This window comes from Misgurnus anguillicaudatus, chromosome 11 (assembly GCF_027580225.2).
Source record: "Misgurnus anguillicaudatus chromosome 11, ASM2758022v2, whole genome shotgun sequence".
In the NCBI taxonomy this organism is placed as follows: Eukaryota; Metazoa; Chordata; class Actinopteri; order Cypriniformes; family Cobitidae; genus Misgurnus; species Misgurnus anguillicaudatus.
The window spans coordinates 6,763,010-6,789,318 of NC_073347.2; the positions used below are offsets into that span (position 1 = coordinate 6,763,010).

At 37.4% G+C, this 26,309-nt stretch overlaps 2 protein-coding genes and 1 long non-coding RNA gene across 3 annotated transcripts in view; 2 read left to right on the forward strand and 1 right to left on the reverse strand.

The window, feature by feature from the left end:
- The window catches only part of rps6ka2 (ribosomal protein S6 kinase, polypeptide 2), a 72,495-nt gene extending 61,151 nt beyond the window's left edge, over positions 1-11,344 (forward strand). Inside the window, exons 14-21 of the mRNA XM_055171066.2 lie at positions 98-223; positions 395-484; positions 4,165-4,323; positions 4,582-4,743; positions 5,542-5,618; positions 8,405-8,522; positions 8,740-8,877; positions 10,102-11,344. Coding sequence (XP_055027041.1) covers positions 98-223; positions 395-484; positions 4,165-4,323; positions 4,582-4,743; positions 5,542-5,618; positions 8,405-8,522; positions 8,740-8,877; positions 10,102-10,227 — 996 coding nt within the window. The 3' untranslated portion in view covers positions 10,228-11,344. The remainder of the gene's footprint in view (positions 1-97; positions 224-394; positions 485-4,164; positions 4,324-4,581; positions 4,744-5,541; positions 5,619-8,404; positions 8,523-8,739; positions 8,878-10,101) is intronic.
- On the reverse strand, positions 7,957-18,592 carry LOC141368776 (uncharacterized). Its single transcript, XR_012372034.1, has 3 exons — positions 18,453-18,592; positions 8,776-8,907; positions 7,957-8,538 (listed from the first exon to the last, which is right to left on the reverse strand). It is a non-coding gene; the product is annotated as an uncharacterized lncRNA (long non-coding RNA).
- A 225-nt stretch (positions 18,593-18,817) lies between these two features.
- Positions 18,818-25,832, forward strand: cst7 (cystatin f). The gene is made up of 4 exons (XM_055171072.2): positions 18,818-18,952; positions 20,673-20,836; positions 20,920-21,039; positions 25,459-25,832. The coding sequence occupies exons 1-4, from the start codon at positions 18,895-18,897 to the stop codon at positions 25,552-25,554; spliced, it is 438 nt and encodes a 145-aa protein (XP_055027047.2). The 5' UTR covers positions 18,818-18,894; the 3' UTR covers positions 25,555-25,832.
- Positions 25,833-26,309: the final 477 nt, after the last annotated feature.

Sequence of the window (26,309 nt, forward strand, 5' to 3'; positions counted from 1 at the left end):
GCTCAAACACCTGTGTGAAATTAAAAAGAACTGATGTTATACATCTACCAAATGACGAATGAGTGAATCTGTATGTCTGTCTGTGTTTTATTTGCAGCAACTTCATGGCAACAACATTCATTTTACTGATGGCTATGAGTTAAAGGAAGATATCGGCATAGGAGCGTATTCGGTCTGTAAGCGTTGTGTCCACAGAATCACCAGTGTTGAATATGCTGTTAAAGTGAGTAATCTAGGAAAAGCAATGGGAATATGTTTTGTTTTAGAAGGTGTAATTTAGTGAATGAGACAGACAGTGTCTGCTTCACAAGATGTATTGCGGAGGCAGAGGACGACATCGCTCACTGTCAGTGTTACCTGTGTCTAACATTTCGACTGGCCCACTTCATTTCAGATTATTGACAGAGCCAAGAAGGACCCGTCTGAAGAGATCGAGATTCTGCTGAGATACGGCCAGCACCCAAACATCATTACTCTGAAAGATGTGAGTCATTGCATGAACAAAACTAAAAGTGCTACATTTAATGTGGAGCTGCCCTTAAAGATCGAATCTGAGTCCACAGTTTTAGATATTGATGTCAAGTGGTCATAGATACCTTGTGGAAAATAAAAATGTTTTGGTTTCCAAAAGACGAGGGGAGACAGCGAACGTGGATCTCCGCTGTGCGGATTTGACAGCCAGGCAAGAATTTAATGATCTGTAACCAACATTGCATACATTTACGTTACAGTAACATTAGTTCCCATTCTGTCACTCACTTGATATTGTGTGACACTAGGGGTTCGACCTTGGGAGACCAATCGCTCTGATTCTCAATGTAAAGGGCCAATGAAAATTGGCGAATAAAATATTACTATAGAGCAGGGGTCACCAACGTGGTGCCCGCGGGCACCAGGTAGCCCGCACAGAGTCTGTGAGGTGCCCGCCAAAGCACATTCTATTAACTCATTCACCGCCATTGACGAGTTATCTCGTCATTTATGAGTTCATATTTAACTAATAAATATGCCTTTTTGGACGAATTTCAAAGTGAAAGTGTAACCGCTTTTATCCACCAGATGGCGCCAAATCGAATTTATCAAAAACGGAAGTTAAAAAGATTTAATGGTTATTTTAACTGCCTTTATGTTTGATAGTCATTCTGAGTCTGATCTCTAACATAAATTCCTTTACAAAAACGCAATTTTTTTAAGCTTTTTGCTCAAAATGTTGTATTTTTGAAGAGAAATATCCATATTTCAGTGGTTAAATTAAGTAGAAAAAGTAAATATATAATGAAACGTTTTTTCCCCATTTTGTTTGTTTGTTTGTTTGTTTATTGTTTGTTTGAAAGCAGAGGGTGTGTTCTTTAATTTAATATAATTTGTATGTTTATATATTTATAGAAAATGATTTTTCCTGCAAGGAATTTTGTGAAAATTTTGTTAAAATCACCAAAATGCAGGTGGGCAACTTTTCTCAAAAAGGCTGGCGGTGAATGAGTTAATAGTCTCAACTGTAATATTTATTCATTACATATTTTTTTTATATTAGCTTGGCTTGGTTTACGTATGTTACAATTTTAAACAATACTAAAACGTATAAACAAGTCAAATAAAATAAACAAGTAAAACAAGTTTTAAGTAGACTATATCAAAAAGTAGCCCTCCAGATTGTTTTATCCTTTGTGGTAGCCCTTGCTCATAAAAAGGTTGGAGACCCCTGCTATAGAGGGACTCGGTTGCTATTGATTTTATGTGGAAGTCTACCAGAAGTTAAGTTTGACCAACAAAAGCTGTTTGTTTATGTTATCGCCACTGAAACCGCCTATATTTTCTGTGTTTAAGAATTCGCATTACCATGTAAACAATAGGATAAAGAGATAAAGCATATTTAGCATGCTGTCCAAGGGGAGGGCCCCGAGCTCGAAATATTTGCCCGAACCCAGATTACTCTTTAACTGTGATAGATGTACCAGCAGAGAGTGAGGCGATGGGATGAAGGAGAGATGTAGCAATAAACTGTCAAGGGACAGAGGTGAGGGATGGCTAGAGACTGATTGGTTGAATTACATGACCATGCTGCTCCCGAACTTAAAGGGATAGTTCACCTTAAAATGAAAGTTTTGTCATCATTTGCTGATCCTCATGTTGTTTTAGACCTGTATGAATTTCTTTTATCGAATGAACACAAAAGATCATCTTTTGAGAAATGATGATAAATACAAAACATAGTGTCCATTGACTTCCATAGTAGGAATAAAATATTATGGAAGTATTGTGATAAATGATGAGGAAATTTTTTGATAAATGATGGTAAGCACACAGTTGACGATACCCATTAAATTCCATCATATTTTTTATTCCTACTATGGAAGTCAATGGACACTATCCTCTGTGTGTTTACCATCATTTTTCAAAATATCTTCTTTTGTGTTCATCAGAAAAAAGAAATTCATACAGGTTTAAAACAACATGAGGATGAGAAAATTATGGCAGAATTTTCATTTTAAACTATCCCTTTAAAACAATACGGATATTTTTTAAAACTTTGCTAAAACGACAAAGCCAGTGGTGGCATAAGGGGGCTTGTACACCAAAGCTTTTAAAATGCCAGGTGGATGCCAACTGTAGGTGCCTGCCAGCTTTTTTAGATAAGCGCTTTGGTTGCTGTGATACTTTGTTTATCAGTCGTTGAACGATGCACCGGTTGGTTGTTGTAATCTTTGTGTTACCCCTCCTTCACTGTGATTGGACGGCCGAGTGAGAAGTGGCATTGATGAGCGTCGAGCGGAGGGTTTCACCCAAAGTTGAACATTTTTCAACTCTCAGCGCTGAGCCCAGAAAAAAACTCGCCAGCTGCTGGCATTTTTTAAAAGTGCGGCTCTTCCATTGGAAACTATTGAAAACTTATTCCATGTGCACACCCCCTAAGACTTGCAAAGTATACTGTATATAAAGTTTTTTATGAGTTATAAACCACAGGCTTTAGATATGCCCAGATGTACAGTATTGTTTTAACATACTGTAAAGATGTTTTGTCAATATTTGTGTAATATTGCAACTTCATGATTGATATCTTGAGCTTTTTGAGGTGTGATATTACTTTTAAATGAGCCGACTTAAATTTTCTCTGTTACAGTAACTCAACTGATATATACATGATATTGAAATATTATGTCCCGCAGCATCCATGTGAAAAATATTTGGTGACTTGCTGAAATTTGTTATGCTTGTATTTTCACATGCAGTTAAGCATAATGACATAATCACCACAAGTTGTTGCAAATTTACAGTTTCTGCAAGTGGGACCTATAGTCTGAATCACACCTAGAGAAAAATGTGAGACACCGAACAAATATAATGTGTGACATCATCTGAGACGGATTTTATTCTCAGCGGTCTCACCATCTTAACCTGCATTATCAGTGATCCAGTTTTATAAGTTCTGCTTGCATAAGCCCGTCTGGACTCCTGGAGCCTCATTTATAAAGCGTGCGTACACACAGATTTAATCGTGTGTGTGTGTGTACAAATCCACAGTAATGTTCATATTTATGAAAGTGGTCTTTAACGTGGAAGTGCTTAGTGAGCAGAAGTACACACTTTTGTTTGTCTGGTTGTAGCAAATATTTAGATAGCCTATATGAGCCATTCTTGGTGCTAGAAAAGGATTGACATGCACTCTTTTATGTAAGGAATAAATCGACGACAGAACGTTGAAGTATAAGAAAATAATGCACATCCAAGGTGTTAATGCACCACGGGTGTGCTTTATTTTTGAATAATTCAAAGGAGTCAATTATTTCTCTTATACCACAGTTATCACAAACATTGCTCTTGTGCCTATTTTTAGGACATTTGACAAGTTAGGTGTGCGGTTTACAGAAAAATAATCAACACCCATGGAACATTTCTCAACCAATCAGAAAAAAGCATTCAACAGAATCGTGGTAGTAAGGTCAATAACATTATAGGCTTCGTTTAAAGGCAGAAATTTGAAACTGCTCAGCTCCGCACATTTTTTTTTTTTTGGACACATGTTCGGCCTATGTCAAAACACACGTACATGCTTTTGAGAAATGATGGTAAGATCAAATTTAGGACGGTCTCTACGCAGCATTTTCTAAATGAGGCCCCTGGTGTGAGCGAGTGACTGATGGATTACTGTGCTCTGTCCTGCAGGTGTATGATGATGGGAAGTATGTGTATCTGGTGATGGAGCTGATGAGAGGAGGAGAGCTGCTGGACCGGATCCTGAGACAGAAGTGTTTCTCAGAGCGAGAGGCTTCAGCTGTACTCTGTACCATAACCAAGACTGTGGAGTATCTGCATTCACAGGGGGTCAGTGTGCAGTCCGTATTGAGTATTTGAGTTATATACACTTCATAACATCTTTCTTTAATAACATTATACAATGCTTAATGCAATTTGATAATGCTTACAAAATTATTTATAAGAAACATACATTCAAATATTTTATTGGTTGCATACTAAGAACATTTTAGTCATGAATTATTCAAATCTTAATTAGTGTTTCATATAAGATAAGCCACAACAAAGTGTTTGGTGATTTAAGTCACTGTGTCTGCTTCTGCCCAGGTTGTGCATCGAGACCTAAAGCCCAGCAACATCCTGTATGTGGATGAGACCGGAGACCCCGAATCCATCAGAATTTGTGATTTTGGTTTCGCCAAACAGTTACGAGCAGAAAACGGTCTTCTCATGACGCCCTGCTACACTGCTAACTTTGTGGCACCAGAGGTACTTTTTGGTGTTACTATTATTATTAAAGGCGGAGTCCATGATGTTTGAAAGCCAATGTTGATATTTGAAATCACCTAAACAAACACGCCCCTACCCCAATAGAATCTGGACCTTCTGTTGATAGACCCGCCCCACACATACGCAACCCGGCATTTGATTTGATTTGATTGGCTATAAGTGTGTTTTGGTAGTCGGCCCGTCTCCTTTTCCAACGCGTTTTTCAAACATCGTGGACTCCGCCTTTAACTAATCTAAAACAACTACTGCCAAAACATGTAGGTCATTCAATGTCAAAGTCAAGTTTAAAAAAGATGATCAAACCTTGGTGTTTTATTGACAGTACACTCTCAGACAAAAATAAAAAGGTACAAAGGCTGTCACTGGAGGATTACCATTTAATTTGGTCCTAATTTGGGACCAGATATGTATCTATTTAGTACAAATATGGTACCAATATATACCTTTGAGGTACTAATATGAACTCGTATGCCTTTTTGAAAAGATACTGTCCTGGTGACAGCTTTTGTACTATTTCCAACCAGTCATTTTAACACTGTAAAGGTTGTTTATAGCAATTCAAACCATGGTTAAATCAACATAATGTACTGCTTTTACAATATAGTGACCATAGCAGTATGATAAAAGGCAAGAATTTATGGACTTAATTGGAATAAGTTATTCTTACAGCATGCTCACTTTATAGTTACTAAGCAACATCTTATATATAATGTGAGAATATGAGTGCATTTACACTTTAAATGGTTATAGTCTCATGTTAACCCGTGATTCATGCAGGTCTTAAAGAAACAGGGTTATGATGCAGCCTGTGACATCTGGAGTCTTGGGATCTTAATGTACACCATGCTGGCAGGGTAAGATGAAATGTTTTCACACTATATGAACAAATGTATTAGGGCGCTCCTTCTAATGAACAGGTGTGACTTCTTGAGTACTTTATTTCTATAAGCACAAAACTTAATGCTACTGCATATAATGATATTATGTTCATCTAAATAGCCAACAGGGTCGTCAGGGCCTTTTTTATTCCAATATGATAATGCTCATATGCACAAAGTAAGGTTTAAAGAAATGTTTGATTCAGACTAGTCTGCGTAAAGCCCAGACCTGAACCCAGCCGGACACTTTTGTTATGACTTGCAGGTGCTGAGCCATGACTTGTTGTACACAGGGGTGCAGTCATTTTAAAAGCCTTTTCAAAACTCTTGAAACAAAGATGGAAACTACATTCTTTAAATGTTAAATATTGTTTTGATTGGAATTACTGGAACAGAGAAGCACGTTTGGGTATATATTACTGTACATGCGTCCCAATACTTTTGTCTGTGTTATGCTATTGAATTATAAGAAAAGAATGCCCACCCAAGGTGGTTATGCCGCTACACAGCGGGTGTGCATTATTGAGTCAATTACTCTGCTTATACCACGGTTATCACAAACATTGCTCTGGTGCCTATTTTAAGACATTTGACAAGTGTGCGGTTATCGAAAAATAATCAACACCCATGGAACATTTTTCAACCAATCAGAATACAACATTCAATAGACCCGTGGTATAAGTAAGGAATAATTGACAATGGGCCGTTAAATTATTAGAAAAATAATGCTCCGCTTCACGTCGTGGCCGCATCACCACCTAGGGTGTGCATTATTTTTCAATAATTCAACAGCCTGGAGTCAATTATTCCACCTATACTATGGTTACCACACCTCAAGACATCGATCACATGATATATGTAAAGGGATTTGTCCCTTTTTTGTACTTAAATCGCTATTGTGAGTAGGACTATTTCTTCCACGTCTCATCCATTGGCTCTTTTGATTGTTCCAAAACGTCATTTTAAAGCTGGCAATGGAGGCTTGAGCCGTTGATTCAAATGCAGTTATTAATGAAGTTATTAGAAAGAGAGTGACAGAGAGAGAAAGAGAGAGAGAAAGAGAGAGAAAGAGAGAAAGAAAGAGAGAAAGAAAGAGAGAAAGAAAGAGAGAAAGAAAGAGAGAAAGAAAGAAAGAGAGAAAAAAGAGAGAGAGAGAGAGAGAGAGAGAGAGAAAGAGAAAGGGTGAGCGAGAGAGAGAGAGATTGTGTGAACGAGTAAACAGCGCTGTTATTGCCTCGGAAAACTGTCTGTCATGTTGTTTTTGTTACTCTGTTATTACAGTTAACTATCCAAAGTGTTATGAAACTAATGCGGTCAAGAGAGCTGCCTGGAACTACATTCGTTAGTTTACCTCACAGCTTACATAGACGACCCAAGCAAAGATTAGGAGAAACGTGCAAAAGATCAAAGATGGCTATGTATGCAACTCACTCATCTCAAAATGAGTGTATAATAAGTATATCATCATGTTGCTTGCTATGCAGTTACACATAGAGCAGTAATATTATTTTTATGCAGAGATGGTACATAACCAATTCAATACTGTGAGTTAAACAATCCAAAATAAATCAAAATAGAAACATTTTTTGGTGGCAAAAAGTAAGGCTAATAGTTCATAAATGTATTCAGGAATTGAATTTGTTAGTTTAGTGCAAGGTTTTAGTAGAAAAAGTTTAAGAAAAGGTTAAGAAAAGAGTTACCTTAAAATAATGTAAAAAAGTAGAGAACTTTGCAGTAGTATTTTATTTATTCTTTTTTATTTTATATATATTTTATATATTATATTTTAATAAAAAGTGTTTAAAAAAGTTTATAGTAATAAACAACCTGCAGTTTAATGTTTGCATTTTCCCTTACTGTACCGAAAATGAACCGAACCGTGGCTTCAAAACCGAGGTATGCACCGAACCGTGATTTTTGCGTACCGTTACACCCCTAATTAGCATCCCGCTAAAAATAACCAAAGAGTTTAGATATTTTTCCTATTTAAACTTGACTCTTCTGTAGTTACATCGTGTACTAAGACCGCCAGAAAATTTAAAGTTGTGGTTTTCTAGGCAGATATGGCTAGGAACTATACTCTCATTCTGGCGTAATAATCAAGGACTTTGCTGCCGTAACATGGCTGCAGCAGGCGTAGTGATATTACAGACTGCCCAAAAATAGTCCCCTGCTATTGAAAGTTACCAAGGGGACTATTTTCAGGCGCTGTGTAATATCATTGCGCCTCTTGCAGCCATATTACACCAGCAAAGTCCTTGATTATTACGCCAGAATAAGAGTATAGTTCCTAGGAAAATGAAAAATTAGCATATTTTCAAAAAAAGTGGAGTGTCATTTTAATGTTTCTAATTTCCTACAGAATAAGGTGTGGCCTCTGTGACAGTAATGCAAACAAATCATTTCTCTCATTTCACTGATAAGGGCACTCAGAGAGCCGAGTGAAGGGGATTATTATTGTAAGTAATCTGGGTCAGTTCAACACTAGACACAGAGTAATTGTGTGCTACACAATGCCAAAGCTATCACAAGCCAAGCAGCACTCTTAATTTAATGTTCCTGGATATGGATTGAGCTTTAAACCTCTGTGTAATCAGGACATTTAAAAAAAATCCCATCCAGACGTGGCCATATGTGTAGTCTAAAAATAACTGGTGGAAATGGGGTATTGTGAAAAAAGCTGATCTTTGACTTTTTGTTCTCACCCAAAAGGGCACATTTTAAAGTTCTTTCACCCACTCAGCACTCGTTCTGTCCCACAGATTCACACCCTTCGCTAATGGACCTGACGACACACCAGAGGAGATCTTGGCCCGCATTGGAAGTGGGAAATTTGCTTTGACAGGAGGCAACTGGGACACAGTGTCGGATGCAGCCAAAGTCAGGTTTCTTTTGTCTATAAATAGATGGATGGATGGATGGATGGATCAAAATAGATTAAAATCAAAAAGTGCATTGTGTTCACAGATATACAGTATTGTAAATATTACTGTACTCTAACTGTAATAGTGGCTAGTAGATATTTTTGAGAAAGATGCTTTTTTTATTAATCTATAATATTGCATCTTAGCCTCTAATTTTTGACATGTTTAAACAGGACATTGTCACTAAAATGCTACACGTGGACCCTCACCAGCGGCTGACAGCACCTCTGGTTCTCCGTCATCCGTGGATAGTCAATCGAGATGAGTTATCTCAGAGTCAGCTGATCAGACAAGATGTGCAACTAGTGAAGGTAATGCCATCTGTCATTCATGACATCTATCTGCCAACATAATGATAGATGTACACATTATGTACAGTGGAAAAATTTTAATTTTTTACATTTGTTATAATAAAAAAGAAAAAGAAAAAACATTCAAGAAAAGCTAACGGATGAGAGAGCTTTGTCTGAATGTAAAGAAAAAGGCATTTTCTCAGATGCTAATTTTATTAACAAAGTCCAACATCGCCACCCAGTGTTTAGCTGAAAAAATGCACATTTGGGAACTTTTAAAAACACAATGAAATAAAATTGTAGTCCTTTGCTGTTTGCTTTGATGCCCATTTAAAATTCACATTCTTTCTATTATAGAAAAATTAACCCAAACTTTTATGCAATAAAATGCTAATGATAAATGATAATCAAGCAGTTCATCATAGAATGAAGCATCACATATGGCAAAATATATATACTTTTAAAAAAATCATTTTAAATATATTTCAAAATATCCCAAAAATTTCCAAAATTACTGAAATATATTTTGAAATACATTTTAAATATATATTTTTCAACAATTTTTTTACCATTTTTGTATATTTTGAAATATATTTTATAAAATAAATATATTTTAAAGCATTTATATCACATAAAAAAACTTTGTGTGTTACAAACCTGTAAACGTGCGGGAAAGTTTCACATGAGCACGCAAAACTAAACTTAAAAAAAAAAATTCTACACATGGAGGTTTCGCGTGAGCAGATGCAACTAAACTTTAGGTAGTAAACTTATATATTTTCAACTGTAAAAATATAATATAATATATAAATTGTATGTTTAAAATTTATACATTTTATACAAACTTTTATATTTTGGCCAGGAAAAATATTTTTTGCCATATAGGTTGTAAAATTAGAAATTTTTTGACGCCCCTGAAATACATTTTGAAATATATGTTAATGTATGAAGGTTAAAACTAAATATATTTTTAAATACAAAAAATATATATTCAATTAGCTTTACTTTCTGCAAAACGTAATTTGCATATTTTTTGGCCAAAGAAATGTATTTTGCCGTATGGGATCATACCATGTCTGTAACAGTTTAATCTTTTGTTGTCCACTGATGTGTTTTCTCCACAATTAAACAATTGTGAAAAACGCTATATAAATAAACTTGACTTCACAATGTCAATGCAATAATCATTTAACACATTATAATGTATGATATGCTAAATCAACGTATGACATCATTCTTCAGGGGGCGATGGCTGCAACATACTCTGCTTTGAATCGATCACCACAAGCCCCAAAACTGGAGCCAGTTCTCTCTTCAGGTCTTGCTCAGAGAAGAGGCATGAAAAGACTCACATCCACTCATCTATAGTGCCCAATCCAGACACAGCAGGCTCTGTAACTTTAGGGACGTGTCTCAATGTCCAGGCTTTGGACAGGACACCAGGACCAGCAGAGCATCTGGAGCAAAGTGAAAGAATCTGACCGACCGTTGTTGGACTGTGTTGTTGTTCGAGTACTGGACTGATGGCTAAACAAGTGTCTCGGCTGATGTTAAAAGATTCAGACATCCCAGAGATGTAGCTGTTTCTGAATCATAATAAAGTGGTTATTATTTTTAATGGTACATCACAGTTATTTGTTCGCAGTCAGCTGGAATGACAGCCGTTCATAAAAGTCACATTTAACTTTTAGCAGGGGTTGTACTGACAATATCGGTTAGTTGGTTTATCGTGTGTGTCGATTAGATGTGGATCAGGTTATTTTAGTTGCACTTTTTCTGTATATTATTTAAAATGTTATGATTCAAAATTGGCAGAATGTGAAAAATGGTGTACTTTGCGTTCACAAAGCATGTTATAAACAAACTCACATTGGGATAGACTTAAAAGGCTCCAGAAAAAGCATACATTTGTACAATTTTGATACAGCCAGAATGAACTAAATCTGTCAAGAGACTTTTGAGCTTGACGTGCAGACGCAGTGTCTCTAGTTGATCTACAGACTGATACGGATGTGATGATTTATTTGGACATGGGTTTCATTGACACGCTGACAGTGAACTTGTGAAAAAAAGCATTCATGCCAGCCCTAGAAGTTAGTATCTCAGATTATTTTTAATTTATAATGGCGAAGGTGCTGCACTTTTATGCCAGCATAATTAGGATCTTTCAGACATGCATGCCATGTACAGTACATTTTTATTAAACAAATTGTTTAAGATGTCTCTGACCGGCTAATTAAAGCACAACAAACATCTTGAACATTATTTGTTTGTTTGTTGTTGTTGTTTTGTCTTATAATGCTAAGACTTGGTTGAATTGATTGATTTAACAAAACAAAAAACAAACTTTCATTTGTAAGTTTATAATTTTTGTTTAATCTTCTGTTTAGGGTTTATTTATTTATTTGTGGACATGCATGTTTATCCGTATTTCTATTTATTTATATATTTGTCTATCTGTATATTAAATGTGTTTATTTAATTATTTATTGTTTTAAGTGACCTTTATTGACAAACATAAAACCAAAACAAGTGCCACACCTTTGCACTAGATTATACAAATGATGATAAATACAATGGAGACTTTTAATGATAAAAGACAGTATTCAATGGAAATTGTATTTAGAGTTTAACCCGAACAAACATACATAATGTATTAGCTGTTTGTATATACAGTAGTCTGGAAAACACCAAATGCTTTAAATAAATTAGGTCATCTATTATGTCTACATTTAAAGCTATATTAGACCTACATTGTTATCCATGATAATCTTTTATTAGATGAGGTTAAAGGCAACCTTGAACAAACATTGTTAGAAAATCACTTCTCTTTAAAAAGTACTAAATGATCCATGAAGCATATTTAATGATATTTCGATTATTTAATTACATTTGCATGCCATAGATATTTTGTAGCAGCCTCTGAAACAGAGTTTAATGAATGCAGAACAGATGAAAATCTTTATTTTAATAAAGGGATGCTCGCTCCAATATTTTTGTATGAATATTATAATTATTTTTCCCAAATGAAGTCCTGTCAGACGGAGAAAAACATCCTGATGTTTGTTTCTACACTGATGACCTTCAGCCAAATCTCTCGCTGGTGTGATTAATTTTATGATGTATTTAACGTGTGAAAATGAATTGCTGCAGATTAGTTTTGCTGCTGATATTTTTACAGGAGTCTCACATGTCTAAACAGCTCGTGTTGTACATTGGGTGTAAAGTTACAAAAGTACCCGACTGTAGTATCATTATGATCCATCTGTAAAAAAATGAAAGTATACTTTTATGCTCTGTGTTGGCTTGCATACCAAATGTTTCTAAATAAACAGCACTGGATACAAAAACTGAAACTTGTTATTTATATTTTGATGAAAGTATACAATGTTTATTATTTTCAGTTTAGTTTAATGTAAATGGGTAAAGATGAAACACGTGTTTAGAGCTTTATATAATACATAAAAAATGAATGATTCATATATAAATATATGCATTTATTAAACTACTGCATTTACTTAATTTATTCAAGTCAGATGAATCAACTTTATCACATGTACACTACCAGCACTTTATTTATATTTTTTACATTATAGAACAGTAAATTCATCAAAACTATAGAATAACACAAATGTAACTATAGGAATGATGATGTGACTAAAAGCATCAAAAATAATTCAAAACTATATTTTATTATATGAAGTAGAGTCATAAGATTTTGTCATACTTGTGGCATTTTATGAAGAAGCTTCTTGACGTATCACCCTGAGATGCATACTAAAGAAATTAAAGTAGTTCACATCTATTCTTGGCCCTTATTAGCTGCTTTTTTCAATATTCAATATTAAGTCATTCATTTATAATATATATTTTCCTAAATTAAAATGTATGTTTTCTAGTGAAAGAAAATACAATTTGAAACAAGAATATTTTGCCTACAAAAGTAATTTCAAACATCTAACATCCATCAGATTAAGATTGTGATAAGTTTTGAAACACTTCACTGAAAGTTTTTGACAATTTAAAATATAAACAGATTTTATATGTGAAATATTTGACATATAAACTAATCATAACTATCTTTTTGTGTGACATAAGGGGTGTAGATTTCTACGGTGGCCCAGTAGTGCACATACTGCAACATTTGAAAAGCAAACATAAACTCACAACCAAATTACAGGACACCCATTTCATTGCTAAAAACAATGAAATAGGCTACACAATAATTTTGTGTAAACCCTAACCCTAACCCTTTTGTCAGGTACTCTCACCACACATTTTATTTCTCACGCAGAAAAACGTATTTAACATGCCGCAGCGCCGCTCTCTCTCTATGGAACCAGACAGGAATCAAGCGCGTCTCTGGAGATCTTTTAGTCGAGCCTTCCACTTATCAGCCAATCAAAAAAGACAGATGCTATACAATAGCCAATTAGAAAATAGCACTATTGTATCTGGGTAAGATTAAACCAACAACCAATGAAAAAAAGCATATTGTGGAATTGTTCACCATCATCTTAGTTCACACATAGAGGAGAAAACCACTCAAGCATCACTTTAAGCACAGAGAGTAAGTCACTCCTGTTTTAATGTTACAACAAATTCACAACTTGTTTGACACAAACATTGACAACCTGACTGCTGTTAGAGAATGTTAGATACTCGGCATCAGTTTTTTATGAGTGTCTGTAACTCAGCCAACGGTTGTACAGCATGTTCACTGATAACACCTGCTCAAGTGTAGTCTTGATATATTTATCACGGAGTGACTTTTCGAAGGGGCGGAACCGAAAGTGGTGGAAAATTAGTTCTGCCCGGACGCTATTCCCCGAACACCAGTCACTTCCGGGAACTCCGGGAGACCTAAATTTGGGCATTATCGGCAACAGGTGTGTCGCTGAGCCTGGCGATCATCGATTGGGGGATTCAACAGGAAGGAGACGTATACAGAGGGCATTAGAAACACAGGAAGAGGAAGTTGATTTCCAGCAGATACTGCGGGTGGAACGGAGCGATTGGGGCGTTTGGAGAGGAAAAGGAGACGGATGTATTCTGGACTTGGAGACTCGCAAAGCGAACGGAAGGATTGGGCAGACAGGAATATACAGGTTTGAGAATGGGAAACTTTGTTGGATAAAGAGCTTTGTTGATCTGTGTTGTCTTTGTGGAAAGATCATTTACCCTGAAGAGCTGCTAGAGGATATGGTGTCAAGCGGATATCGCACTTCCGGCTGTGTTGTGCGAGTAGCTGAAGGAAAGGAGAGGAAAATAGCATCAACGGAGTTGTGAGTACACTGAATTACCATCACGTCTGTGTGTCTTACTTTGAATATGGAATACCAGCATTTTCTTTGAGTTGTGAAACAGTGTGTAAGCGGCCCCACTGTCGGAAGGATTTGTGGGCAAGCCGAATACCAGTTGGATTGGGAGGACGTTATCTTGCTGCGGCTGCAACGTTTACTCTGGGCCACTCGCTAAGTCAGCGAGTTCGATTGTTCCCCGAGCGAACCCTCGGTCCAAACGTAGAGTGCCGACCTTAATTCACTAGAGTGTGTGAAGTGCAGTGGGTGAGTCTGTTTTTGACGTGTGTACACCTGAAGATTGCAGTACTGTGCTGTGTCCCTGTTGTCTGCATTCACTCTTTAGGCCGAGAAGGAAATCCTGTTAAGGAGAGTGTACGCTAAGCTAGCAGTGACCACCTTTTCTATGTATGCCCGCTTATAACTCCTGACCCTCTTTTCTCCCACCCGGAGGTGGTGAGGCAACGTCAACAAGTAAGGAACAGTGTGAATAGTGTGGGAAAGGACGTTAACGTTGGGAAGTATTACCTGCTGTATGAAGTTACAACTGTGTGACCTCTGTGTATGTTGACCTACTGTGGAGTCCTTCTAGGAGTTCGCCCCTGTCTAGATCTCTTGTCCCGTGGGTTGAAAGAGAGGAGAGGGAAGCGTTCAACTCCGGTACTTGTCTACACACGGGCCTGGTATAAACAACTGACCTGAACCCACCCAGTGTGGTGGCGGGGGCCGTGGCCGTGGTAGGTCCATGAGCAGCAGTGTCCGATCCATACCCCTCCATTTACCCTTATTCGAAGTCAAGAGGTGGTGTATCTTTTCTCCCTGCATTCACTGAAGCTATATATATTGTGAAGTAATGCTGTGAGTCTGACTCCTACTAGCTTTGCAGTTTTGAGCCAAAGGTTTTGAGTCGTCGTGGGAGTATTGCTTACGAGTAAAGGTGACCGGGTTGAACGTGGTCCGGGAAGTCCGCCCCAGTGAAGAAGTCACAAGTGCTGGGTGAAACACATCCTCTCCAGATTCCCAAGCTCCAACGAGGCCAAAGCCTGTCGTCCATCTCTTTGAGGGTCTGTGAATTGAATGCTTTGTGTTCTTGTGTATTCACTGAAGAGCCAGACTAAGAGTCACTTACCTCTGAACACGTACCTGTATGCCCCAAAGCTAAGAGCCACTTACCTGTAAATACGCCCCTGTATGTCCAGAGAGAGAAGACCCAGCTATCTATTTTGCACACGTACCTGCATGCCTAGACCTAGAGTCACTTACCTCTGAACACGTACCTGTATGCCCACAGCTACAAACCACTTACGAGAGTAGGCCTCTGTATGCCCGAGCTAGAAGCCACTTACCTAAGAGTATGCCCCTGTATGCCTAAAGCTAAGAACCACTTACCTGTGAATACATTCTTGTAAGTCTAGAGTAAAGATCCAGTTGTCCTTCCTGAATACGTGCCTGTGAAGGTCCATTCATCCCTGCGCATCCACTTCTGCACATTCAAGCTACTTACCTGGGACACCTACTTGCATATCCACAGCGATGAATTACTTACCTTTCTGTGCATACATTGAGAGCCGAATATTAACCCCCTTTGCATCCTAAAAGAAGTCCGGCTGGCCTGGGAGACTCTGACATCTGCCCCCGAAGCAGACGCCACGGCACAAGGTACTCACTTCAGTCAACATGTTACTTACCTTGTCTCTCTCTTTGCCTCAGGAAAAAGGAAAGGCACCACGGGACTTTTTAACTAATTTAAATAAAGTTTGTTTTAATTATACTTGCCTTCTCTCGTGTGTCTGGTCATTGGGGTGTTTTGGGACCTCCTCGAGGTGGAAACTAGGGAGGGGCGAGACTCACGACATCTGTAACAAAATAATAGACATTTATTTGGTGTGGGCACGTGCAGTTTGAATGGGCTTGACGCATCTGCCCAACACCAGTCCACTAGGGATTTCACGGGTGCCAAAATTGCCAGAAATGGCCCTGGGCTGTGATTCTGGGAACAGAAAAACGCTTGTCTATATAAGCATTGTAGTGATAAAAAATAGGCAAGGGTTCCATATACCAAACAAAAATTTATTTATTAGCTCGAACCAACAAAATGAGACAATCAAAAACACATCAGCATGTATTCAGAGATCAGCAACAGTTCCCAAACAGTTTGTTTTTTTGCAATTTTTGCCTTTATTTAACAGTGTGTGGACGGGACGGTGGAGAGGTGGAGAGAGAAGTATCGGCAAATGACCACGAGCCGGGAATCAACCTTGGGTCGCTGCAAGTTCAAACCGGTGCGCAACTTTTTGCTACTGTTTCCGGGTTGAACAGCATGTTTCCTGGATTCGATGTGCAACAGGGTTTGAGATACGTTATCTCTTGTTTGGTGGGCGTGTCAGAACTGCAGTTGAATCAGCAGCAACATGTAAATAAACCACGCGGTGCTAAAGAGACAGCTCGTACAATGGGTTTAAGTTAGGATGATCACTTTCATTCTTGACTGCAAGGGCAGTGACTGTAACATTGAACATTTTACAGTATTAAAGGTCACATTTTTCCAGATCACATTTTTCGAACTGTAGTAGTGAAAAATATGACGTTTTTACATGTGAAACACGAACACATGTTATATTGTGCACTGTAAACCCAATCAAATCTTCAAAAACACAGAAAGAACGGGACCTTTAAAGGGGCAATAAGTAAGACTTACCCCCATCTAGTGGTGAAATCGTATTTTGCGTTCAAACGAACAGTGCTCTCTAGCGCCTCGCATTTCCAAATGCGTGTTGCAACTACAGTATCCGTTATGTAATCACTGATCTCCTTGTCCGTTGCTACTGGTTCACATGTTATTAAGGGCCTCCTTGAACTTACCCGTTCAATGTAAGTAAAGAGGAGAAATTCTAAGCTTACAAAGAAAAGTCAGATCACTGGCAGAGGTCATCTGACACCAACGAGGACATATTTATGAATAAAGACATTGATTTTGATTAATAAAATACTTAAAATCCTACTTACATTCCCTTTAAACACACATTCATAATGAATTCATCAGGCTCTGGAAACATTTCAAAAAGAACACAGAGATCACCTTCTCAGCTACTGTAGTTGCAACTCATCAGGGTGTTCACCACATCACCGTTTCTGTTTAAAGGGGACATATCATGAAAATCTGACTATTTCCATATTTAAGTGTTATAATTGGGTCCCCAGTGCTGCGCAGCGTTTTGGTAATCCATTCTTTGCAAACATGTGAAAAAATAAGTAATTGAAATTTGGCTCCTCTTGTGATGTCAGAAGGGGAAAATACCGCCCCTTAATCCACACTATCCAATCACAGCACTGCCATTTAGTGCAGAGATCAGCTCATTTGCATTTAAAAGGACACACCCAAAAATGGCACATTTTTGCTCACACCTACAAAGTTGCACTTTTAACTATAATAAATTATCGATATGGTATTTTGAGCTAAAACTTTACATACGTACACTGGGGACACTAAAGATATATTTGGCATCTTAAAAAAGTCTTGTGAAATGTCCCCTTTAAAAAACGTTGTGCAACGTTTTGTCAGTGCCCACATGTTGGTGCGCTTCTCACTACATCATCGGCTCATTTTTGTTACTACTTCGTTGGATGTCATCAAAACAGTAACAAATCTTATAGGTCAGAGATTTTAATAATGTAACAAATAGGTCACCAAAACAAATAATTAAAATATCAATCTTTGTTAGTATATCAAATATCTTATACTGCCCTCCAAAGGCTAAGTGCAGTATCTACGCAAACACTGAAACTGAGAAAAATGGCTTTAAAGTTTTTTACACCAGCCAGTCAAACATGTTACTGCAATTTTGGCACACACATTTCTCTGAAATGGGACAAAATTTAACCAGGAGACTTTGTCACAATACACAACAGATCTCACAAAGCCCATTTTAACCCTTAACTCAATTTTGACCAAATGCGTAGTTACTGCGCTTTCGCTTTGTAGGGCAGTATAGGTCAGCATTAAATAAAGTGCTAGTTTTTGGCTAGTGAAAGCAACTAAATAAACTTGATAACCATGACAAACTAAAATTTACAGTTTTAGTTCAAGTAACAAAACAAATCTTATAGGTCAGCAAAACAATTGATTCAAATATCATCATAATATGATAAGACATTCAAATATCAACACAATGATAAAGCATCATAATATTGACCATAGTACACACATATCAAAAAATTGTAAGGTCCTGAAAAACTCACAACTTGTACAAAAGAGCTCTTCCAACTTGATAACCGGTCAGATGCAATACTCACATATATGTGCTGCACAGTTATCAGTGAATTTCATCACAGGATGTGGCTGAAAACCACAGGAGTTCACTCGGATCCTTCAAAGCACTGAAGCACAAACACGGTTACTTTCATTTGAATTGAGGAAGGATTCAGTGCTTTGTTCTCGATTACAGTGGTCTCTAAAAAGTCTGATATTTATAGAAATATTTCCTCCTTTATGACCTCTAACACCACAGAAAAAATGTGCCTCACAATGCTTTTGGATTATCATTTATGTTTCAAACAGTAATCAGTAGAGTTGATGGATTCCACCTGACACCGCCTTGGAGCTCCTCTCAGTCCGTGAAGGCATCAAACCTCTCGGCCAATGAAGATGTGACTGTTGTTTGAGATCTGCTGCGTGCTGGTTAAAGTGTTGCTGAACAGGAAGTTGAAGTATAGACTTGAGAGAGCATTAACAGACATGAAGGTCTGTCATCATCTTCTTGTGTTGTTTTTTCTAGCAGGCTTATGCTCACTCGGTAAGATCACTTTTGTGTTTTTATTTGTGTGGATTTTGTTTTGGAGTCTGTGTGCTTTTGGTGATTTTATACAAATGACGATTGAAGTTGTGTTACTTAAGTTGTCCTCTAGACAGCTAGACAAAACTAGTTGCAGTATGACTTCACATGGTGTGGTTTGGTGACACGACTTGTCCCCTTATGAGTTAAAACAATATTTAGTAAATTACAATAATGTTTTACCATCAACATTAATGTCTTACTCTTGACATCTTCATAAACCAGCCATGAAATATTACATACTGATCATACTTACTGTAAAAACTGCTGGGTTATTTTCACACAAGTGTCAAACCCTGCCGTTGGGTTAAATGAACACAGAAAATGTTGTATTTGGTAGGTATCGGAAGCCAAAAAATGTGGGTGGGTCCAATTGAAATAGATACTTTTATGGTGTAAAAGCTTTGTTTAAGCTTTGCCTACCTTGTTGTGTCGCAGGAGCCCAGGGGGCTAGTAGTGAAAACACGAAATGGAGTTTAAATTATATGTCAATGTCAAATTTTATTTCTATAGCACCATTTCTACAACACAGGTTGTCCAATGTGCTTTACACCAGAGAAACCAAACACTGGCACAATAAAAGAGAAAATACTAAAATAAAGTAAAACATGACAACCATAATGTAAAAATATTAATAATCATAATAAAATATATATAAAATAAAATATAGTATATAAAATATAAAACAAACGTAAAAGACAGAGTACTTCAACCAGATATAAAAGCTTTATCATATATTATATAAAAGTATGTTTTTAATCTTGACTTGAAAATGGCCACAAAGGGAGCCAGTCTAATAGAAATAAATGGACTCTAAATGAGCCAAGTGGAATGGATTTGAGGAAGCAGCAATGGATGTCAAGTGTGTGGCTAAAACCCGGAATGGATTTTAATGTATTAGGGCATTCTTTAAGTGGAAATGGATTTGACTGACAAGTGAACAGCTAAATTAGAGAAAAAGTCCAATATTATTGGGCTTAAAAAGTGGGTGGGTCATCTCCCACCCACATATAGTGGTTCCGCCGCCCATGATTTGACCCAGTGCTTCTCAAATAGTGGAGCGGGACCCCCAGGGGGGGCTCGAAGTGACACCAGGGGGGGCGCGCGAGACCCTGGGGAAAAATACTTTTTCAGGAAGTGATTTTTTGCACTGTCACTTAAAGACATTACACCCCAGTCACGCTGATAAGCCGCTTGAGTTTTTATTATTATTTATTGATTATATTTAATTTAATTTTTCAGTATCAAACGGTCAAAAAATATTATACTTTAAACAAGGATTGATTTTTTTTCAGGCAAATTGATGCATTTTAAGTCTTTTCTGTTACAGACTAAAAAATGTTAATAAAGTTATTCTATGCTGTAAGTTGATCGATATTTCTTTTTTTTGTGTTTTCTTTAATGTTAATAAGGATACAATGTTTTGCAGATGTGTAATTTTAAAGATAAATTATACTATTTACAGTAGCGGCGTAAAGTTGGGGGGGCGCGAAATGTTTACTTCTTCCTAGGGGGGGCGTGACAGAGAATAATTGAGAAGCACTGATTTGACCCAACAAACAAACCATCATGGGTCAAATTGCCACCCAGTAAGTTGGGTTTACCCCTTTGTGACCCAACCCAGCATTTTTAGGGTCTATATTTGTAAAAATTTCACACTAATATGTTTGTTGCAATCCAGTTGACAGTTATGTCTGGCGGCCGATTCCAGGAGCTCTACAAAACGTTAGTACAAATGACACGGGTGTAAAGAAGGCTGTCCTGGTGGGAACATACTCATTCAACAATAAATCCAATGATGCTTTTCTGTTCAGATCATCAGCTATTGATGATGCAAAAAGACAGGTAGAGGCTTATGTTATATGTATGGGTATGTATACCTTTAGTGTAATCAATAAGTGTGTCATGCACAGTCTTTTTTGTTATAGATAGTGAAAGGTATCCGCTACGTTCTGACAGTAGAGATCTCCCGAACTATGTGCAGAAAGATGGGCAAGAATGATGATCTCCCCAACTGTCCCTTTCAGACAGACAGTCTATTAAAGCAGGTATGTATGGTCTCCATGAAAGACTTTGTGTTAACAGCAATTTGAAAGCAGTACTGTCAATACTATGGGCCTTTTTACATCTGGTCACATCATGTGTTTTCTCTGATCAGATAGGTTAAAAATTTTCCATTTGCATGCGGACACATAAATGATCTTGGCAAAACGAATATCAGTCCGATCCTCTACTTCCGTGCAAAATTCGAATACACTATTCATTACCTCACCTTAAAAAACTTAAGTCGACCCTTATGCAACAAAAGATAGCATTACTGTATGTTGTACTCATAGACTGTAAAAAAAATGGACGTAGTGTTCGTGACATCACCCATTGGTTTCTAAATATTCTTAAAGTAGGTGTTGCCTGCCATCGGCATCTTGGCCACGCGTCATCACGCATCACTCCCAGATAACCGAAAATGGGTAAAGGGGCGGGATGTGGGTGAAGCTGAAGTGGCTGGTTCGCCATTTTAACATGGGGATCTATGGGAATTGACTCTCTTTGGAGCTTCTAGTGGACAGTCGAAGAATTGCAGTTTAAGTAATTTCCGTATTAGCTTCATCAGAGAAATCAAAAGGTTACCCCTCAGTTGTACTGTGTTTTGAGCAGGGGATGCATGTTTTTTTGCTCGGCACTGGAGCGCGGAGTACAGTTCAGTAGGAGAGTGATGAGATGGCACAATGATTTACAGGTCCATGACAGTGGGAACAGAACGCTTCACAAAGTTTTATTTCTTTGTTTGATATAATCGCGTTTGTTATGCTTCTAGAAAGCTTTTTACCCACTGCGTCAATGATTTTGTACAGCAATGGCAGATGATGGAGCCTCTCAAGAGTTCCCGAGCTGCAGCAGAAAATACTGAATGTGATAAACTTGATGAAAGTTTTAAAACTTAAGACATTTAAAAAATATGATTGTATATTAGCACTACATCAAATCACTTTGTTCATCAATGCGTTTGTATTGGATAATTGTTGATGCTAGAGGTCAGAGGAGAATGGGCCGACTGATTCAAGCTGATAGAAGAGCAACTTTGACTGAAATAACCACTCGTTACAACTGAGGTATGCAGCAAAGCATTTGTGAAGCCACAACACGCACAACCTTGAGGTGGATGGGCTACAACAGCAGAAGACCCCACCGGGGACCACTCATCTCCACTACAAAAAGGAAGAAGAGGCTACAATTTGCACGAGCTCACCAAAATTGGACAGTTGAAGACTGGAAAATGTTGCCTGGTCTGATGAGTCTCGATTTCTGTTGAGACATTCAGATGGTAGAGTCAGAATTTGGTGTAAACAGAATAAGAACATGGATCCATCATGCCTTGTTACCACTGTGCAGGCTGGTGGTGGTGGTGTCATGGGATGTTTTCTTGGCACACTTTAGGCCCTTTAGTGCCAATTGGGCATTGTTTAAATGCCACAGCCTACCGGAGCATTGTTTCTGACCATGTCCATCCCTTTATGACCACCATGTACTCATCCTCTGATGGCTACTTCCAGCAGGATAATGCACCATGTCACAAAGCTCGAATCATTTCAAATTGGTTTCATGAACATGACAATAAGTTCACTGTACTAAAATGGCCCCCACAGTCACCAGATCAGTCACCCAATAGAGCATCTTTGGGATGTGGTGGAATGGGTGCTTCATGCCCTGGATGTGCATCCCACAAATCTCTAGCAACTGCAAGATGCTATCCTATCAATATGGGCCAACATTTCTAAAGAATGCTTTCAGCACCTTGTTGAATCAATGCCACATAGAATTAAGGCAGTTCTGTAGGGGAAAGAGGGTCAAACACAGTATTAGGATGATGTTCCTAATAATCCTTTAGGTGAGTGTATATATTAATATGTTCAGGGATTAATAATAATTGAAAGTGTTAAAAATTAACAACAAAAATAAAATGACCCTAATTCAGGGGTATTATTATTATTATTATTATTACTATTATTTACAGTCAATGAAATGAAGAACAAGTGCCTTAATGTTGAAGGCAGTGTTAAACATGTTAACAATGCACATACCAGCACTTGTCCATACTAATCTTCTCATATTAGTGGATTTTATTTTGTCAAAAAACATTGTTGTAGAAATACTAAGGGAGAGCAGGGGCAAAAGTATAAGTAGTTTAGACACACACATATTTTTGCGGTGGTCAATAACTCACAAGTGTGGTCTATCAATACCAGGTGGAATTTTTAACAAACGTAAAACGACTTAAGTATAATTTCACTTTGAACATAAATAGCGCATTGTTGCTTTTCACCTTATCAGCTGGGACAAAAGTAACACACAGGTAGGTCAAAAGTAACACAACAAAACAAGAGATTTCTGACTTACACTTGTTTTTAGTAAATGACTGTGACTTTAATATGCAAACATATTTTGTCATTTATCTTTGCACAAAGTAATGAAATTACATTTTCATTTAAAATTTCAGTTTCATCAAACTTGAATTTATGAGAATAATAATAAAAAAATCAATAGGAACAATGAAATTTTTTATTAGGAAAAATAATTACAATCAAATCGAATAATATTAAAGTCGCCATGAAAATGTCAACTGTAATTTGTTTTGGAATATTTTTGGTATTTTTTTACAAATGACTTATCTGTGAGCTTTATTATTTTTCAAAACATCATGTGCCCTCACAATCTTTAATGTGTTTGCTGCTATTTGCTTACCACTAGCGCATGCTTGGCCGTCGAAGCCTCCAATTTAATAGGTGTCATCATCGTACAATGTAGACTCTACATGCTTGTCATACCCAAGTTTTAATGCTTCATATCACACAGTGTCATGTTATAGGAGTGCAAAAATCCTGCAGTGTATTCCGGGCTTAACTGTGTAATACGGCTCACTATGAGCTTCCAGGAACTAACTGAAATATTGTCATGTCATCGTGGATGGTGTCGTCAATTGCCAGCGTCACATTTTCAATGACACACGACACGTCTTCACATGGGAATATCCCATCTGTTCACTTACATTGCGGACGCAAATGCGTGTACCCGATTCATATCTGATTTATTTCCACATGTGAATGAGGTCTGAAACCGATTGGAGAATTTAGGAATCTATTCGCTTCCTTCCTGTTTACACGCTTATGGGTCATATCCGATCTGTGCCACATGAAGGAATCTATGCCACATTTCAATCATGCAATATAAATGCGGCCCATGAATCACATGACGGCTGAGCTTTTTGGACTTCTGTTGTCAGAACTCTATTCCTAAAGGGCTCTGACTCCATAAAGCAACAAGCTTTGTTTGTTTGACTCTTTCCCGGCTAACTTGCGAGTGACGTACTTACGTTTGGGAGGGTTCCCACGGGTCCTTGAAATCCTTGAAAATTTGTGAATCTCAGGGGGAAAATTCAAGGCCCTGGGAAGTTTTTGAAAATATACATACATATATACAGGTCATTGAAAGTGCTTGAATTTATTTTATGCAAGAAGTTTACGGGGGAAAATCCATATTATTCCCTGTGTAGTGTAGGATAATATCATAAAAATTTTAGCCTTTTAAGCACACGTGCTAAACTGTTAAATGCTTATATCTTCTGTATGCAAATGTTGATTCAAATGCTTTTTTCATAGTTGTGTTTGACACATGAAAACATCTTTGTTTACGTATGTAACAGTTGTTCCCTGAGAAGGGAACGAGACGCTGAATCTCCCTTGCCAGATAGCGATATACTTCCTGGCTCTCACGTCACCCTGTCTTTGTCGTTAAGCCTCACCATTGGTTGAATTTGAGATACACATTCAGACTTACCCCTGGAGCCGCCCCCAACGTGTCACCGCAGTGACGCAGCGCAAGTTCCCTTGAAAGGGAACTGTAACAATGTATCTTAAAAGGTAACACCTTGCTCTCACTTGCTCTCACTTGAAATGTGTCCTCACATTTAGTCCTTGAATTTGAGGGTATTGGACCTGGAAAGTCCTTGAAAGGTCCTTGAATTTGAAGTTAACTAAGGGGTGGGAACCTTGAGTAAAGCGCGGAGATACCAGGTATATTTACACTTGTCCAGTTTCGTCTGAAATGCATCCCGAAGTGGTTTGAGCAATTGGATTTAAATCTGTTTCTGAGGGTCTTTTTACGATCAGATAACTATCCAATCAGAGAAAACGCATGAAGTGACCAGGAGTAAAAAGGCCCTATGATGTCACAGACCCATCTCTCTGGGCAGCGGTGTAAAGCTATGCCAGTCTTCTCGTTTTGGTGAAAATTACATACTGTTTCTTTAAAATAAAATTATTCACTATAGAGACATCAATGACGTCCCATTATTTTAAATGACCTAATATTTTTGAGTTTTTCATGATTGATTGTGTAAAGCTTTCTTTGTTTTGCTTTGTGTAATAAAATGATCTCTAACCATGATTTGATGAACTATTTTTGTCTTCTAGACGTTCCTCTGTCACTTTGAAGTATGGTCCATTCCGTGGATGAAGAAAATGTCAACCACATATTTTAACTGTAATTCTTTTGATACTCTGAAATGACTTTTTCATTAAAACACAAATAAAATGAAGCATTGAATAGTGCAAACTATTAAACATAAACTGATTAAATTAAGGTTAGTGAGTGGCTGTTCATGTCTAGATGGACATGATCTTAGTTTATAAACTGCTAAGCTTAAATATTCAATGATGGAGAGATGTCTGATGGGCTGCTACACCAGATCAATGTATATATCTTCAATCTTTAGCTGTGCTATACTGTACACAAGTGCCAATTAAAGAAACTACTGATGGGTTTATATGAACAGATTTATTCATTTGATTTTTGCTACTCATTGACTACTTACTGAGAAATATGTATGACATGTCATCAATAAATGTGTACAGGCATCCAACGGCAATGAAGACTTTACACTGGACATCAATGGGCAGTTCCCCAGAGAGGGTTTAAGCCTCCAGAATAGTATATTTGTCTAAGGTCTCTTAACTGAAAACAACTTAATCATAGTTTTCTCTCGAGATGCATACCAGAAATGTTTTGTAAGGTATATTTGAGAAAAATGATTGAAATACCTTAATATATCTATAAGGCCTAGTCCTGGCTTAATGTAAACCCAGTCTGGAAAACCACCCAGTGTCAGTCATGACAGCATAACCGTCTTTAACAAAAATCATTAACTGCAAGCATATAAATTATAATGACATGGGGTAAATAGAAATAGATATTTTTTGTTGTCTAAATATAACAGCCCTGGCGTATATTCAAGCCATTTCAGGCCAAAGGACCATTTTAAGTC